The sequence below is a fragment of the Hemiscyllium ocellatum genome, chromosome 7 (genome assembly GCF_020745735.1).
Source record: "Hemiscyllium ocellatum isolate sHemOce1 chromosome 7, sHemOce1.pat.X.cur, whole genome shotgun sequence".
Classification (NCBI taxonomy): domain Eukaryota; kingdom Metazoa; phylum Chordata; class Chondrichthyes; order Orectolobiformes; family Hemiscylliidae; genus Hemiscyllium; species Hemiscyllium ocellatum.
The window spans coordinates 112730341-112747822 of record NC_083407.1 but is presented as its reverse complement, the minus strand read 5'-3'; the positions used below and the strand labels follow the sequence as shown (position 1 = coordinate 112747822).

General features: G+C 39.9%; 1 protein-coding gene across 1 annotated transcript in view; it reads left to right on the top strand.

Annotated features, from left to right (window-relative positions):
- Positions 1 to 17482, top strand: part of bmpr2b (bone morphogenetic protein receptor, type II b (serine/threonine kinase)) — a 300682-nt gene that overhangs the window by 263887 nt on the left and 19313 nt on the right. Inside the window, exons 6-7 of the mRNA XM_060827667.1 lie at positions 483 to 713; positions 16987 to 17101. Of these exons, the coding sequence (XP_060683650.1) occupies positions 483 to 713; positions 16987 to 17101 (346 nt within the window). The remainder of the gene's footprint in view (positions 1 to 482; positions 714 to 16986; positions 17102 to 17482) is intronic.

The window sequence follows — 17482 nt, the reverse complement described above, 5'->3', positions numbered from 1 at the left end:
CATCCCCACTTTCAGATGGCTGTGCCTTCAGCTGTTGAGGCCTGAGCTCTTGTAAATTCCTCCATAAACCTCACTCTTGCCTCCCTTCGCACCCATTCTGCCCCATGAATATTTTACTAGTTTAAGATACCACTTAAATGCAAGTTGCTATTGAGAAATTAGCAAAAGCACATGTTGTCACTTGAGCTGGGAGTGAAAACAATCCACCAATAGTAGATCAGTTGACTGTGACCTGATGTTATAATCAGTTCAGGAGGTAGGATTGGTGAATGGAGAGAAATCTGGTGCAGATGTGATGTCTATCATCTAGTAACCTGCACATGTGTGAGGTTTGGCCATTTTGATGAATTAGCCATTAGTTATTGTCTCTTTTGAATTCAAAACATTAATTTTTTCCCAAATAATATTTGAGCAAAGATTTCAGATGGGGTTTGAATAGGATGAAATTACAATGAAATAAGTGTTCAATTTTTTTTATCCAGGTGATCGGGCGTGGTCGCTATGGTGCAGTATATAAAGGGTCATTGAATGAACGCCCTGTTGCTGTGAAAATCTTCAGTGCCTCAAACCGTCAGAACTACATCAATGAAAGAGACATATACAGGCTCCCGCTGATGGAGCATGAGAACATAGCACGCTTCATTGTTGGCGAGGAAAGAATATCGAGTGATGGCAGAACAGAGTATATGCTGGTGATGGAGTACTATCCCAATGTAAGTCTTCTATACGGTTCTTGTGGGAAGGTCAGAGTAATTAAGCCAACAAGGTAACTCTGAGCATTTACTGATGCCAATGAGAATGTTGAACATGTGAAATTTGTGTTCTGCGGTGGAACTCATATTAATGGAGTTGGTCTGTTCTCATACAATAATACATTTTAGATATTTGAGGCACCCAAGATTTTGAATCATCAGCATTATTTGTGAAATACCCAGCACAAATAATAGGTACTGAAGGATTGGCCATGTTATTTTGTGAGGTCTACTGGACCATGCATTCAAGAGCTTTTAAACGTTTGCTATTGGGAAAATTCTGACCATTCTAATGTACATGCTGCTGTAGGCTACACAATCTTCAGTAGTATTTTCTGGTGGAAATGCTTTGCACTACTGTAGTGCTCTTGGGAAAATTCACATTTTCAAAAGTATTTATGTGTGGATCAGAGAATCCCATACAGTGCAGATTGAGGCCATTTGGCATTCGAAGAGCATCTAATTCAGATTGACCCAGCCCCAGCTCATAACTCCACATTTACCATGGCATTAGTCCTTCATCGGGAATGAAGCCTGTGAGCCAAGGGGGTAGAGAGATAAGTAGGAGAGAGTGGAGCTGGGGGAAAGGTAGCTGAGAGTGCGATAGGCAGATGAAGGTAGGGGTAATGGTGATAGGTCAAAGAGGAGGGTGAAGCGGATAGGTGGGAAGGAAGATGGACACGTAGAGGCTTATGAAGGGCTTATGCCCGAAAAGTCAATTCTCCTGCTCCTTAGATGCTGCCTGACCTATTGTGCTTTTCCAGCACCACACTCTGGATATCATCTACAAGAAACAAATCAAGAGTGCGATGCTTTATTCCCCACTTACTTGGAGGGTGCAGCTTCAGTGACATTTGAGACACCATACAGGATAAAGCAGCCTGCTTAGTTGGCATCCCATCTACCGCCTCAATCCTTTCCTACCTCCACCACTGATGTACAGTGACAGGATGTCACAGTGTACCATCTACATGATGTCCTGCAGCAGCACATCAAGCCTCCTTTGACAGCACCTTCTAATCCTGTGACCTTTACCACTTGATGAAGGGCGTATGCCCGAAACGCCGATTCTTCTGCTCCTTGGATGCTGCCTGACCTGCCATGCTTTTCCAGCACCAGACTCTCAACTCTGATCTCTAGCATCTGCAGTCCTCACTTTCTTCCAGCATAATAACACTGCAACAAGTCCTCTTCCAAGACACACACATCCTGAAGCTATATCGTGGTTCCTGCACTGTTAAAGAAATGGCTCAAGACCATCTTCTTGATTAGGGATGGGCAATAACAGTTGGCTTGACCAGTATCCGTGTCCCACGAATGAATAAAAGTAACATATATGGTAGACATTTCTTTCATATGTAATTTATATATTGTTTTTGTCATTGAACCTGATATATCAGAATGTGAAGATGAAGAAATTTACCTAACTTTAAAACTTGACTGAATTATGAGAACTATTCAACAATGTAATTGTAAATTCTATAGTTCCCGCATTAGGTAGAGATTTTCAGATGTATAACAGTCAGAATACAGATGGTGCAGGTCTGTATGGAAGTGCAATACTCATGTGGGCCTATCGCTATATAGTATTAGGAGACAGTACTGGAGCCTGCAGGTCTGTTCCTGTAAATTACTGAGATAAAATACTGTCATCTGAGGGAATCTGTCACTATATAATGTTGGAGTGCAGTGCAGGTGTATGTGATTGTGTCATTGCATAACACAGTACTGGTGTCCGTATGCCAGTTAAAATAACACTGGAACATTTGCATTTGTGTGTCTGTCATTGTTCTAGGGTACGGGACTGGTGTCTGCAGATCTGTCATTTATGGACCAATAGCACCAGCAGAATTGTACTCCCAACACAATCTGTAGTCTCATGGCTTGACATATTCCCTCATTTTACCATTACTATCAAGTCAGAGAATCAACCCAGGTTCCATGAAGGTTATAGAAGTGTAAGCCAAGAGCAGCAGTAGGCATTACAAAAAAACATGAAATGTCATCCTGGTGAAGCGACGCAACAGCACTAATAGCAGGAGAGAGACTGGACGAAGCAATCCCAAACAAATAGATCAATAGCTACAAGAGTAAGTCAAAAGATAGGAATACTGCAGTGATTAATCATCCTCCTGACTCCCCAAAGCCTGGCCAAGTCAAGAGTGTGGTGAAATACTCCCCACTTGCCCGAATGAGTGTAGGTCCAACACTTGAGCTTGATACCACCCATTAAAAAGCAGCTGCTTGATTGGCATCTTATCCACAAATATTCAATACCTGCCCCACCGATAATCAGGAGCAGTCGTGTGTATCATCTACATGAAATCTGCTGAAATTCACCAAAGCTCCTCAGACAGCACCCTTCCATGTCAACAACCACTGCTGCCTAGAAGGACAAGGGTAGCTGATATATAGAAGTGCCATCACCTGCAAGTTCCCTCCGACCTATTCACTATCTTGACTTGGAAAATACTGTCACTGGATCACAATTCTAGATCACAATAGCATTGTGGGCCTATCAATAGCATATAGACTGCAGCATTTCAGAAAGGCAGCTCACCACCACCTTTTCAACAGCAACTAAGGCAAGGCAATAAATGATAGTTCAGCCATTGATATTTCCATTCTATGAATGAATTTAAAAATAGTCAAAAGCTACTAATGTCGACATTGGGTCCTGAAACAGACTAGAACTAACATCCCTCACCCTTTGAACTTGGACTAGGTGGAAAGAAACCATTTAGAGTTCAACCTAATCCCAATTTCTATCCATGGTGGAAACTTTTCTACTTGCAATTATATAACAATAATTTCCTTAGTGGTAGAACAGACAATGCAAGGTGATAGAGGGAAATAAACTTTTAACAATGACAAAATAGGCTAATTTGTCTACTTTAACAGTTACTTTCAGTCACTGTATGTGTAATACTTGTTGGCCAGTGAATGACAATCTGTTGTCCAATGTGTTGCAACAGCACTTTCAGCATAATGCACTGTCACTATCACGAAAATAACTCTTGATAGTAACTATAGCAGCAACTCCAATTTTTTAAAAAATCTGTAAAATCAATCCCAGTCACTTATGGCAGTGCAGTCTCCAGGATGGATTGATGAGGAATTACCAAAACATCTCATTTTAATTGGGCTCTCAGATGAGAAGAAATAATTGATGTGTGAAGCCTGTTGGCAGAGCAACTGAGAACTGTTTTTAATCTATAAATCAATAGCTCCCCTTGCAGGACATTCAACATTACTACACCGAAACAGCCACTTATTTAGATTCAGTGGAATTGAATTTATGAACATTGAAAGTGGCAAGTAATGTAATTCACAAAATGATGTCAGGGCCCATGGTGTATGCAACAACCTCAGGTTAGCAAGTTGGATAGGTGGAAGTGTTTGGACTGTTTATAGCCGTGAACAAAGAGGTTATAAGACTACAAGACATAGAAGCTCTGCCATTCAATGAGATAATGGCTGATCTGATACTCCGTGACTCAACCTTCCTGCATTTCACCTTTTTATTCCATAACTTTTTTAAAAAATCTGTCTATTTAAGCCTTGATTATACTAATGACCCAGCCTCAACAGCCCTCTGTGGAAAAGAATTCCAAAGATTGAACACCCTCTCAGAAAAGAAACTCCTCTTCTTCTCTGTCTTAAATGTTTGACCCCTTACGTTGAGATGATAGCCCTGGTCCTAAACCCCCCCACAAGGGGAAACAACCTTGAATCTTGACTGTTTCAATAAGGTTGTTAGCCCAATATCTGCAATGTGGTCACTTTGACTACTGTCTAAATTAGTGAACATTACTTTTTTTGTTGCCTGATCTCCCTCAGCTTGAGGTTATTACCGATAAGGCTATTGAGTTACTACAGTGAGGAGCAAAAAATGGGTCAAGCTTCATGACCCAATGCAATAGCTGCTGCCGATGCTGCTGCTACACATGTTTGGTCTAGATATTAGGCAAGGATAGGATTGGGGCTTTATTTGACACACCTAGTGTTATCTCAGATTTGCTGCTAAGGTGACACAGTAAATCTGTGCCACACCCTAATCAGGAGTGCAGTAAAATTAGATAGGGTAGTTCTCCCAAAGTATGGTATGTAGATTTAGTGAGGTGCATTCCATAGGCTAATTCACCAAGATCTGCCTAATTTATTTCAACATGGGGCAGCCCACTTATTTGGAACATGTGCATTAATAAATCTCTGCTAAAATTGAGACTTAGTTGTCATTTTGATGCAAAATTAAAATATTAGCCTGCTTAGGTGAATGTTGCGTGGCACTACTTTGAAGAGCAGGGAAAGTAGCTTTGGAGTCTTGGGCAATATTTAGCTTAATACTTAACATCACAGAAAACAGTAGTTATCGCATTGCTGTTTGCGGAATTTTGCTAAGCTCAAATTGGCAGTTGTATTTCCTGGATTATAATACCTAGCGGTATTTATTATTTGTTAAGGTACTGAGGTAAAGTATGTCTTAACATATGAATTTGGTTCGGGAGTAAGCAATTTGCCCTTAAGCCTGCTCCACTATGCAGTAAGGTAATTTACTCATTTGATTGTGCCCTCACATTTATGCCTACGTTCCCAGTAACATTTGGCTCCCTCAATAGTTAAGATCTATCTGTCTTTACTTTAGAAATATTTTACCTCCACTGCTCTCTGGGGAAGAGAATTCTGAAGGTTCAGGAAAAAAAAGTCCCTCAAAAATTGTATCCTTACTTAAATAAAGAAAACAAAATTGTACGGTGTTGCCTTTTAAAGTTGACTTAGTTAATATATTTCACTTTTAACATAAGAACTATGAACAGGAGTAAGTGTGTTTCCCCCACCTCCCTCACTACTATCCTTAATTCCTTTACTGTTCAAACAATTATCAATCATAGCTATAAAAGCATTTGCTGAGGAAGCTTCAACTATTTCACTGGGCAGGGAATTTCATAGTTTCACAACCCTCTGAGTATAGACATTCTCCTCAATTCAGTCCTAAATCTGTTCCCCTAATATGAGACTATGCCCTCTTGTCCTAGTTTCACCCGCCAGTGGAAACATCCTCTCTACTTCTGTCTCATCTATTCCCTTCATAATTTTATATGTTTCTATAAGATTCCCCACTCATTCTTCTAAATTCCAATGAATATAATCCCAGTCTACTCAGTTTCTCCTCATAAATCAACCCCTTCAACTCCAGAATCAACCTAGTGAACCTCCTCTGCACCCCCTCTAGTGTCTGTCTCAAGAAAGGAAACTAAAACTGCATGCAGTGCTCCAGATGTGGCCTGTACAGCTGCAACATAACCTCCCCTGCTTTTAAACTCAATCCCTTTAGCAATGAAGGACATAATTCCATTTGCCGCCTTATTTACCTGTTGCACCTGCAGACCAACCTTCTATGATTCATACACAAGGACACCCAAGTCCCTCTGCACAGCAGCATGCTGCAATTTTTTTTAAACCACTCATCTAATAACCCATTTTGCTGTTTTTCCTCCCAAAATGGATGAATTCACATTTATTAACATTGTAATCCATCTGCCAGACCTTTGCCCACTAACTTAAACTATCCAAGTCCCTTCGCAAAGTTTCTCAGTCCTCTGGACACTTTGCTCTACCACTTATCTTAGTGTTAGATTAGATTAGATTACTTGCAGTGTGGAAACAGGCCCTTCAGCCCAACTAGTCCATACCGACCCTCTGAAGAGTAACCCACCCAGACCCATTCCCCCTAACTAATGCACCTAACTCTACGGGCAATTTAGCATGACCAATTCACCTAACCTGCACATCTTTGGATTGTGGGAGGAAACCATAACACCCGGAGGAAACCCACACAGACACGGGGAGAATGTGCAAACTCCACACAGACAGTCGCCTGAGGTTGGAATTGAACCCAGGTCCCTGGCACTGTGAGGCAGCAGTGCTAACCACTGTTATCTGCAAAGTTTGACACACTACATGTGGTCCCCAACTCCAAATCATCTAGTAAATTGTGAATAATTGCAGACCCAACACTAATCCCTGAGGCACACCACTAGTCACTGACGGCCAACCAGAAAAGCACTCATTTATCCCCACTCTTTGTTTCCTGTTAGTTAACTAATCCTCTATTCATGCTTATACATTGCCAGTAATGGTTTGCAGCTATATCCTATACAGTAGCTTTTTGTGCAGCACCTTGTCGTATACCTTTTGGAAATCTAGATACACCACATCAACTGGATACCCATTGTTCACCTTGCTCGTAATGACTTCATAGAATTCCAGTAGCTCAGTTAAGCATGACCCGCCCTTCATGAACCCATGCTGTGTCTGCCCAACAGGGCAATTTCTATCTAGGTGTCTTGCCAATTTGTTCCTTGATAATAGACGCAAGCATTTTCCGCACTACAGAAGTTAAGCCATAATTCCCCATCTTTGGTTTATCTCCTTTTTTTAAAACAGTAGTATTATATTTGCTATTTCCTCTGCCATCTCTTTTAGTACCCTGAGATGCATTCCATCAGGTCCAGGAGACTTAGCTCCATTAGTTTGCCCAACACTATCTCTTTCGTGATAGTGATTGTTTCCAGGTCCTCACCTACCTTTGTCTCTTTGTCATTTATTGACATGTCATTCATGTCCTCCACAGCGAAGACTGACACAAAATGCCTATTCAATGCCTCAAATGTTTCCTCATATCCCATGACTAAATTCCCTTTCTCATCCTTTAAAAATCCAGTGTTTACTTTAGCCACTCTTTTTCATTTTTTGTATTTTGGAAACTTTTGCTATCTGTCTTATAAATGCTAAACGGCATTTATAAAATGGTGACAACGTATTTGTTTAGTGCTGTGCATTCCAGTTTGACATTTCTTGCTGGGTACTTCCCGGCCTGCCTGTTTTCGCATTCTTCACTCCTGTACTCAGTTCCTTGGCCTTCCTTCACTTCCTGCCATTTCTATCATTCCCAAGTTCCAAGTCCCACTCTCTCATTTTTACCTTTAAAAACTCTGTGGCAATTTTCTCCTCACTGCCATTGAACTGAAGTTGTGCGCTCCATTTGGTGGCATTCATTGGACAGTGCAGGTAGTATTTTCTATTTTTAAATAATATGCTGTTCTATCTGCTCTTCCTGCCAAAGTGGACAAGTTAATATCTTTCTACATTACACTCTGTCTGATTTTTTCTCACTTACTTTACCTATTTATATACTTCTGTACGTTCCTCATATCCTATTCATGACTTAGTTTCCTCCCTACCGTTGCATCTTGAGCAAGTTTAGCAACCATACATTTCATTCTTTCATTCAAGTCATTAGTTTACATTGAAAACTCTTGAGTGCTTGCTGCTGATCCCTATGGTTCATTGCTCATCACATCTCCATCTTTTACATCTTGATTCTCAGTTCTTTTTGGAATGTTCCTTAGAGTCATAGAAGTTTACAGCATGGAAATAGGCCCTTAGACCCAACTTGTCCATGCTGCCCAGTTTTCACAGTTAATCTAGTTCGATTTGGCTGAGTTTTGACCTTGTATCTTCATTCCTATCCCATCCATGTACCTGTCTAAATGTTTCTTAAAATACATAATTGTATTCGCCTTCAGCACTACCTCTGGCAGCCCGTTACAGACACTCACCACCCTCTGTGTGAAAAAAAAGCCCCTCTGGACTCTTGTATCTTTCCCCTCTCACCCGAAACATATGCCCTCTAGTTTTAGACTCCCCTACTATGGAGAAAAGCTATTTGCTATTTACCTTATCTATGCCTCTCATGATTTCATAGGCCTCACCCCTCAGTCTCCTACGCTCCAGGAAAAATTTCCCAGCTTATCCAGCTGTCCATATATTCAAACCTTCCAGTGCAGGTAGCATCCTAATAAATCTTCTTTTGCACTTTTTGTACTTTAATTATATCCTTTCTATAGTAGGGCGACCAGAACTGCACATAGTACTCCAAATGTGGCCTTACCGATGTCTTGTAGAACTGCAATAAGCTGCCCCAAATCCTATACTCAGTGCTCTGACCAATGAAAGTAAGCATGCTGAAAGCCTTCTTCACCCATGCTGTCTTCCTATGACTACTATCAAGGAGCTATGAACCTGTACTCATAAGATCATAAGACAGAGGAACAGAAATTTGGCCATTCAGCCCATCGAGTCTGCTCTGCCATTCAGTCATGGCTGATAGGTTTCTCAACCCAATTCTTCTGCTTTCTCCCCATAACCCTTAGAGTAAGATAAAAGGTTGGCACAACATTGAGGTCTGAAGGGCCTGTATGTGCTATACTGTTGTATGTTCCACGTTCTATCCTTTGATACTCAATAATGTATCTATCTCAGTCTTAAATATACTCAATAACCTGGTCTCCTTCTGAGGCAATGAATTCCATAGATTCACCAATCTTTGGCTGGAGAAGTTTCTCCTTATCTCCGTCCTGAAAGGATCTTCCCTTTACTGTAAGGTTGTGCCCTCAGGTTCCAGTCTCTCCTACCAAAGGGAGCATCCTCCCAAAACCTACTCTGTCCAGGCCATTCAGTATATTCTGTCTGTATGTTTCAATTAGATCCCTCTCATCCTTCTAAAGTCCATTGAATTATAGACTCAGAGTCCTCAAGGTTGTTCATATGTTAAGCTTTCATTCCTGGGACCATTCTCATGAACCTCCTCTGAACATATTCCAGGGTCAGTACATCCTTCCTGAAATATGGAGCCCAAAACTTCAAATGTGATCTGATCAGAACCTTATAGAGCCTCAGAAATGCATCCTGCTTTTACATTCAAGTCCTCTCAAAATAAATGCCGTTATTGCATTAGCCTTCCTAACCACTGACTCAAACTGCAAGCTTACCTTGAAAGAATCCTGAACTAGAACTCCCAAGTCTCTTTGCACTTCAGACTTCTGAATTTTCTCTCTATTTAGAAAATAGTCCATGCCTCTATTCTTCCTACTAATGACCTCACACTTTCCCATGTTGTACTCCATCTGCCACTTCTTTGCCCACTCTCCTAACTTGTCCAAATCCTTCTGCAGCTTCTCCGCTTCCTCAATGCTACTTGTCCCTCTATCTATCTTTGCATGATCTGCAGATTTAGCCAGAATGCTCTGAGTTCCTTTATCTATATCATTAATGTATAAAGTGAAAAGTTGTGGTCCCAACACTGAACCTTACAGGTCATCACTTATCACCGGCTGCTACCCTGAGAAGGACCCTTTTATTCCCACTATGTGCTTTCTGTCAGCAGCGTAGCTTCTCTCCATGCTAGCACCTTGCCTTTAGCACCATGGATCCATATCTGACTCATGTACGGCATTTTGTCAAAGGCCTTCTTGAAGTCCAGATAGACGACAATCATTGGCTTTCGTTGGTCTAGTCTGCTTGTTACTTCCTCAAAGAATTTAGCAGATTTGTCAGGCATGACCTCCCCTTGATGAAACTTGTCATGAAATCTTTGCTGATTTCACCATACACCTCCAAGTATTCAGAAATCTTATTATTCACAATGGATTCGTGGGTCTTACCCACAACCGAGGTTATGCTAATTGTTCTGTGATTTTCTGTCTTTTACCTTATTCGCCTTTTTAAACAAGGCTGTCATGTTAGCTATTTTCCAGTCCTCTGGGACCCTCCTTGATTCTAGAGATTCCTGAAAGGTCACCACTAATGCCTCTGCTACCTCCTCAGCAATCTCCCTTAGAACTTTGGGGTATAGTCCATCTGGTCCAGGTGATTTGTCCACCTTCAGACCATTCAGTTTTTCTAGCACTTTCTCCTTGGTGATGGCCCCATACTCAGCTCTGTCCCCTCACTCTCTCGAATTTTTGGGATATTACTTGTGTTAATGATTTTTGAGAAGATTTGTAGCTCAGGTTGATGATAAGTTTTTAAGTTGATTTACTGAGCTGGAAGATTTGTTTTCAGATGTTTTGTCACCATACTTGGTAACATCATCAGTGAGAGTCTCCAGTGAAGTACTGGTGGTATGTCCTGCCTCTCTGTTTATAGGTCTTGGTTTCTTAATATGGGTGATGTCATTTCTGGTTCTTTTTTCAAGGGAAGGTAGATAGGATCTAAATGAATGTTTTTATTGATGGAGTTCTGGTTAGAATGCAATGCCTTGAAGAATTCTCATGTGTGGCTTTGTTTCATCTGTCCTAGGATGTGCGTGTTGTCCCAGTCAAAATGGTGTCCTTCTTCGTCTGTATGTATGGAAACTAGTGATAGTGGGTCATGCCTTTTGGTGGCTACTTGGTGTTCATGTATCCTGGTGACAAGTTTCCTGCTTGTTTGTCCGATGTAGTATTTTTCAAGATGGTATCTTGTAAATAACGGTAGATTTGCTGATACTGTCTAATGGATCCTTTAGTTTCATTAGCTGCTGTTTAAGTGTGTTGGTAGGTTTGTGGGTTACCATGATGCCAAGGGGTCTTAGTAGTCTGGAAGTCATTTCTGATATGTCTTTGATGTAAGATAATGAGGCTGTAGTTTTTGGTTGTGTTGTATCTGCTTGGTTGGGTTTGTTTCTGAGGTATTGGTGGATTGTGTTATTGGGTATTTGTTTTTCTTGAAAACCTTGTATAGATACTTGTGTCTTCCATCATGAAGACTGACGTGAAGTAATTTTTCAGTTCCTCAGCCGTTTCCTTGTTCCCCACTGCTATCTCTCCAGTGGCCAAATATCTACTTTTGCCTCTCTTTTGCTCTTTATCCATCTAAAGAAACTCTTACAGTTTTCCTTTAGGAAGGCTAGCTTACCCTTATATTTAATCTTCTCCCTCCTTATTTCTTTTTTTTTGTTGCCCTCTGTTGGTCTTGGTAAGCTTCCCAATCCTCTGGTTTCCCACTGTCTTCACCACATTATATGCTTTATCTTTTACGTTTATGCTATCCCCATCTTGCCTACTCAGCTATGGTTGCCTCATCTTCCATGTACCATGCTTCTTTTTCCTCTGGATGAATCTCTGCTATGTCTCCTGAATTACTCCCAGAAACTCCTGCCTGTCTTTCCTGCTAGGCTTCTGTCCCAGTAAATTCTACCTAGCTCCTCCGCCATGCCTCTGTAGTTGTCTTTTTTCAGCTGTAATTACCTCTGATTCTATCTTCTCCCTCTCAAATTGCAGAGTAAATTCAATCGTATAATGATCACTGGTTCCTTCACCTTAAGCTCCTTTATCGAGTCTGCCTCATTGCACAACACTAAATCCAGTATTGCCTGTTCCCTAGTGGGCTCCACCACAAGCTTCTGCAAAAAGCCATCTCGTAGACATCCCACAAATTCCTTTTTTTGCAATCCACTACCAACCTGATTTTCTCAGTCCACCTGCATACCCCTAGATCTCTTTATTCTGACACTCACCCCAGGGCCCACAATGCTACTTGTATCATCTAGAGTGAGGGCTGATACAAAATATCTGTCCAATTCATCCACAAATTAATTATTTTTCATTATTAATTCTCTCTGCTGGAGGATCAATGCTCACTTTACTTAATCCTTCCTTTTTACCTGTAGAATCTGTCATTGTTTTGTATTTCTGTTTAACTTTCTCTTGGACACTTAATTTCTCCCTTGTAGTCATTCTTTGTTGTTTTTCATAAAGTTCTATCTTGCATAGTAACACATAGTAAATTTATAATAGAAATTGGCAGTAAGGATGTGAGATTTACCCAATATAGGTTCTGGACAAATTTCTCATCTTTCCTGGCAATGTCACAATTCAACAACACATCTATCAGCTTTTAGTGATAAACACAATCAAATGCTTTTCATTGTCTATGTGATGCATATGTAAGCATTTCTGTTTGCTTCTATGATTTGGAGTGTTGGACTGGGGTGTACAGAGTTAAAAGTCACACAACGACAGGTTTTGGTCAAACAGGTTTAATTGAAAGCACTAGCTTTTGGAGCGCTGCTCCTTCATCAAGTTGTGGAGTACACAATTGTAAGACCAGAATTTATAGCAAAAGTTTACAGTGTGATGTAACTGAAATTATACATAGAAAAATATCTTGATTGTTTGTTAAGTCTCTCATCTGTTAGAATGATCATGTTAATATCCCTGGTAGACCACAGTTGGTATATTGTGTCCAGTTCTAGTCATCCTACTATAGGAAAGATACAGAGGCTTTGGCGAGGGTGCAAAGAAGGTTTACCAGGATGCTGCTTGGACTGGAAAGCTTATCTTATGAAGAAAGGTTGAATAAGCTCGGACTTTTCTCTTTGGAAAGGAGGAGGAAGAGACGAGACCTGATCGAGGTATACAAAATAATGAGTGGAATAGATAAAGTCAATAGCCAGAGACTTTTCCCCAGAGCAGGATTGACTGATACGAGGAGTCGTAGTTTGAAGATATTAGGAGGAAGGTATAAAGGAGACATCAGAGGTAGGTTCTTTACCCAAAGAGTTGTGAATGCATGGAATGCGTTGCCAGCTGTGGTGGTTGGGGACATTTAAGCAACTGCTGGACATGCACATGGATAGCAGTGAGTTGAGGGATGCGTAGGTTACGTTACTATATTTTCCATTAGGATTAAACCTTGGCACAACACCGTGGACCAAAGGGTCTGTTCTGTGCTGTACTTTTCTATGTTCTTTCATATGTAAATCAAAAACTTTCTTTAAAAGTTACATTCTCAGGTTAACTTTAACAATTGGTGTCAGCCCAGATAATATGTTGAAGGTATTCGTGCCTTCTGTGCTGTTGTCTATGCCATAATGTGTAGACTGATTCTAATCTTAAAAAATGAGTTAACAGAGTCTTACATAGACTCATGCAGTTTTTGAGCAAAGTACAATGTAACTCTGCAAGAGATGCAGCGTTGTATCATGTTTTCAGAGAATTCGGTGTATTTACAAGGGTAAAAGTTACAGACAGAATATTATGAACTGCAAAACCAAGAATGGCCTTACAAAATATCGCAGATTAGGTAAAACCTAGAAGTTTAGAGTATAGATTGTTTTGGTGTTTGTACTCAATGTTAATTAGAAAAAGTACGAGAAGTAACCAAAGTGAAGATTGAATGGTGTAACAACAGAACAAGTACATTTGTCTACTTATAATTTGTAAGAGAAGATGGTAATTGTAATGCTGTAGTCAGAAGCATACAGATAGCTATTTAATTTTATGAAGATGAAGGGAATGCTGACAGCAAGAAAAATTGAGGTTAGAAAGAACTCATGAAGTAAAAACCGAAAATGCTGTAGATGCTGTAGATCAGAAACAAAAACAAAAATCAAGGGATATGTCGAAAGTGCAGGAAAATGGTAGTGAAGAAGATGAATCATTGATGGTGGAGCAAATTCGAAGAACTAAATAGTTTAATCCTGCTCCTGTTTTTAATGCTGTGTTCTTGTAAATAAAGATTTGTAAAATAAAATAGCATCTTTTGAAATGTGGGTGCATAACGTATGCTTCAACTCCATGGACAGACCATAAGATAATTGAAGAGGTGTTAGAAATTACAAGAGCAAAAATAAATCTAAATAGTGACATACGGAAATGTCAAAAATTCACCAAAGCTCTAAAAACAGTACCTTCCAAACCTACATCGAACAGTACAACACAGTAGGATCACTTCCATCTAGAAGGACAGGGACAGCAGATAGGTGTCTCAGGGTCAAAATCCTGGAAGTGCTTCCCTAATGACATTGTGTGTCTAAAGCACATGGACTGCAGCCATTCAAAAGGCACCAACTAGAGAAGGGTAATAAATGCTGCTGCAGCCATTGACATCTGCATTCCATGAACGAAATGGAAGCAAAAGTCAACAGTTTGACCAAAGCTAAAAACTACTACAGAGTTCCATTCTAGAGGGTAAAATGGAGGACATCACAAAGAGATCTTGATTTTTGCAGAGTTAGATGACAGATGACAGCAATTTCAGATAACCTGTCATGAATGTGTGAGAGTGGCACAAAGCAGGTCAGTGTGGTATCTGACAACAAATCACTGACAGCCATAAACCACAATAATAATCCAGGTATCGCTGTGATACACCATCCTACATTCTGAGGCCAAGATAAACTTCTAAAGATGCAGTGTCCAGAATTAATTAATACTCCAGATGTGGAATGAACATATAAATAAATAAATATCTGAGCTATGATTTCCACTCTGTCATATTTTAATCCTCTTGCTACAAAAGACAGAATTCCATCCAATTTTATTTTGATTATTTTAATGATCAATATGTTCAGATCCTCAGATATCTTCAGAATTCCAGTTTTGTATTGTTTACCCATTTGAAAGTATGCTGTTCTATCCATTTTAGTCCCGAAGTAGGTGAACTCCTATTTTGTACAGTGAGACCTATCAAGGTTTTTCCATTTGCTTAATCTCTTTGTAATTTTATGTTTCTGCCACACTGCTTGTAATGCCAGCTATCTTTGTGTCATCAGAAAATTTGGATCTGACTTCCATTTCCATCATAAAAGTATTAACAAATGTGGTGAATAGTTGAGATTAGTTGAGGATACACCCGATCGCTTAATTACAAGTTTTTGCACGTTATTGCCTCTCTGTGTGTTCTACTGCTCAACCAATTTCCTAGGTCAGTAATTTGCATTCAGTACCATGGGTTCAGCTGAAAGTAACAATCTTATACTGAAGTTTGTTGAATGCCTTCTGAAATCTCTAGAAATAGTTTCTGTTGGCAATCTGATGTCCACTTCTTTAAGCACACCTTCAAAATAGTTACAACCTCTGTTGCTGAGCACTCTTTTGGAAGAAAATCCATTATTTAATAAAAAGAACCACGCTGACCTTTTTGCCCCATTGTTAATCAGCCTCCAGCAGCTTTTACTTTTATTAGTCACTGCTAGCCCCAAGTTATGGGACCAGGTCTGTTTTTGTGATATTCAGTTGAGAATTAAAGTTAAGTATTGGACAATGACATTGAATTGGAGATTGCACAATGCTGAAATACCGATGTGCCATTGACCATAAGAAATAGGAACAAGTATAGGCTGTTCAGCCGCTTGAACCTGCTCTGCCATTCATTAAGGTCATTGCTGATCCAACATTCTTCACGTCCACTTTCCTGTGTTTTTCTCCTAACCCTTGACTCCCTGACTGATCAAGAATTTATCTATTTCAGCTTTAAATATATGCAGTGTCTGTGACAAGAGGTTCCAAAGACTCACGACCATCTAAAGGAAGAAATTCCTCTTCATCTCAATCTTAAATTGGCACACCTTTATTCTGGGCCTTTTGTCTTATATGAGTACTTGCTTCTGGATTCTAGTGCCTCAATTTCTGCTGGATGCACACCTAACCCTACTGTAATGGCAAAGTAATAAGGAGGAAGCTGAATGGGGAGATATTCCATTGGGTATATGTTTCTTCTTGGGATTTGGTTAGTGATGGGTGCATGTTAAAATTTAAAGAACAATAAAGTTAGTCAGTCTCAGGACAGTTGATTGCACAGCTAATGTTGTTTTTCTGGGACGGTTTAAAACTTCCTAGATTTCAAATGTTCTTGTTGCCACCACCACCAACGCTGGGTACAACCAAATGTTTCTTTTACAAAATGATTGCTCATCCCCTTGCAGTGATCTCAGCACAAAATCTGGGAATGGTACAGTTCTTATAGAAATAGATGTGAAAGCCACCCACTGTCTGTCTGTCTGTCCAAGTGATCAGTTAAAGAATCCATTGCATTATTGAAAGCACAGATGAGATCTTTCATTGTCCTCATTTGCGTTCTTGCCAACACCGCTAAATGCAAAATTGCTTCTCACTGCCATCCCTTACCATGTCTCGTTTATGTCTTTGTAATAAAGACGTTGAACTTGTGAGGTATTTGGAACATTTTCTAAATTTGTTCATGGGATGAAATCATTGCAGGCTGGGTCAGCATTTATTGTCTATCCCTAATTGCCCAAAAGATAGTTAAGAGACAACTCATTGCTATGGTTCTGGAGTCACATGTAGGCCAGACCAAGTAACAACAGTAGATTTTCTTTCTTAAAGGACATTAGTGAAATCCTGAGTTTTTATGACAATTAACAGAAGTTACATAGTCATCACGATTAGTTTTTTTAAAATTTCAGATTTCACATCTACCGTGGTGGGATTCAAGCCCTTGTCCCCAAAATATTAACCTTGAATTACTATAATGCCACCACCTCTCCAATGAAGGATCAACAATTAAATGACTTTAGTTATTATTTTTGCAAGCTTGTGTTGCAAATTTCAATGTGACTGCATAAATTACTTTTATTTTAATATATTTCTATTCCCTTGACATTTAGGGCTCGTTATGCAAGTACCTGAGTCTACACAGCAATGATTGGGTTAGTTCCTGTCGGCTGGCACATTCCATCACCAAGGGCCTTGCTTACCTTCACACAGAACTGCTACGAGCTGGTGAGAGACCACAGCATCCATAAGACCTGCCCATCTTACTGTCTATTGACCTTTTGTCATTTATGGTTTTTGTTGGTCTGCGTGTTGAAATCACTTGCATATTGTTTGCTTTGAAAGCTGTAATATTTGATACACAGTGGTATGTGATATGAATATAGGGTCTTGATCCAAAACTGCCTTTTTTTTTTAAATAGCCTACCAATCCCCAGTGAGATACTGACAATCTGACCCCAGTAAGGTATAAGATGGATCAACCAACTGTTCACTTTGTTTGTAAAGTTCTAGAATCCATGTGGGTGGAATAAATTTTGAAAGATGAAAGAGCAGTAAATGCCCAGTTTTCAATTGTCGCATTTCAAATCATGAAGGGATCAGTGTTGA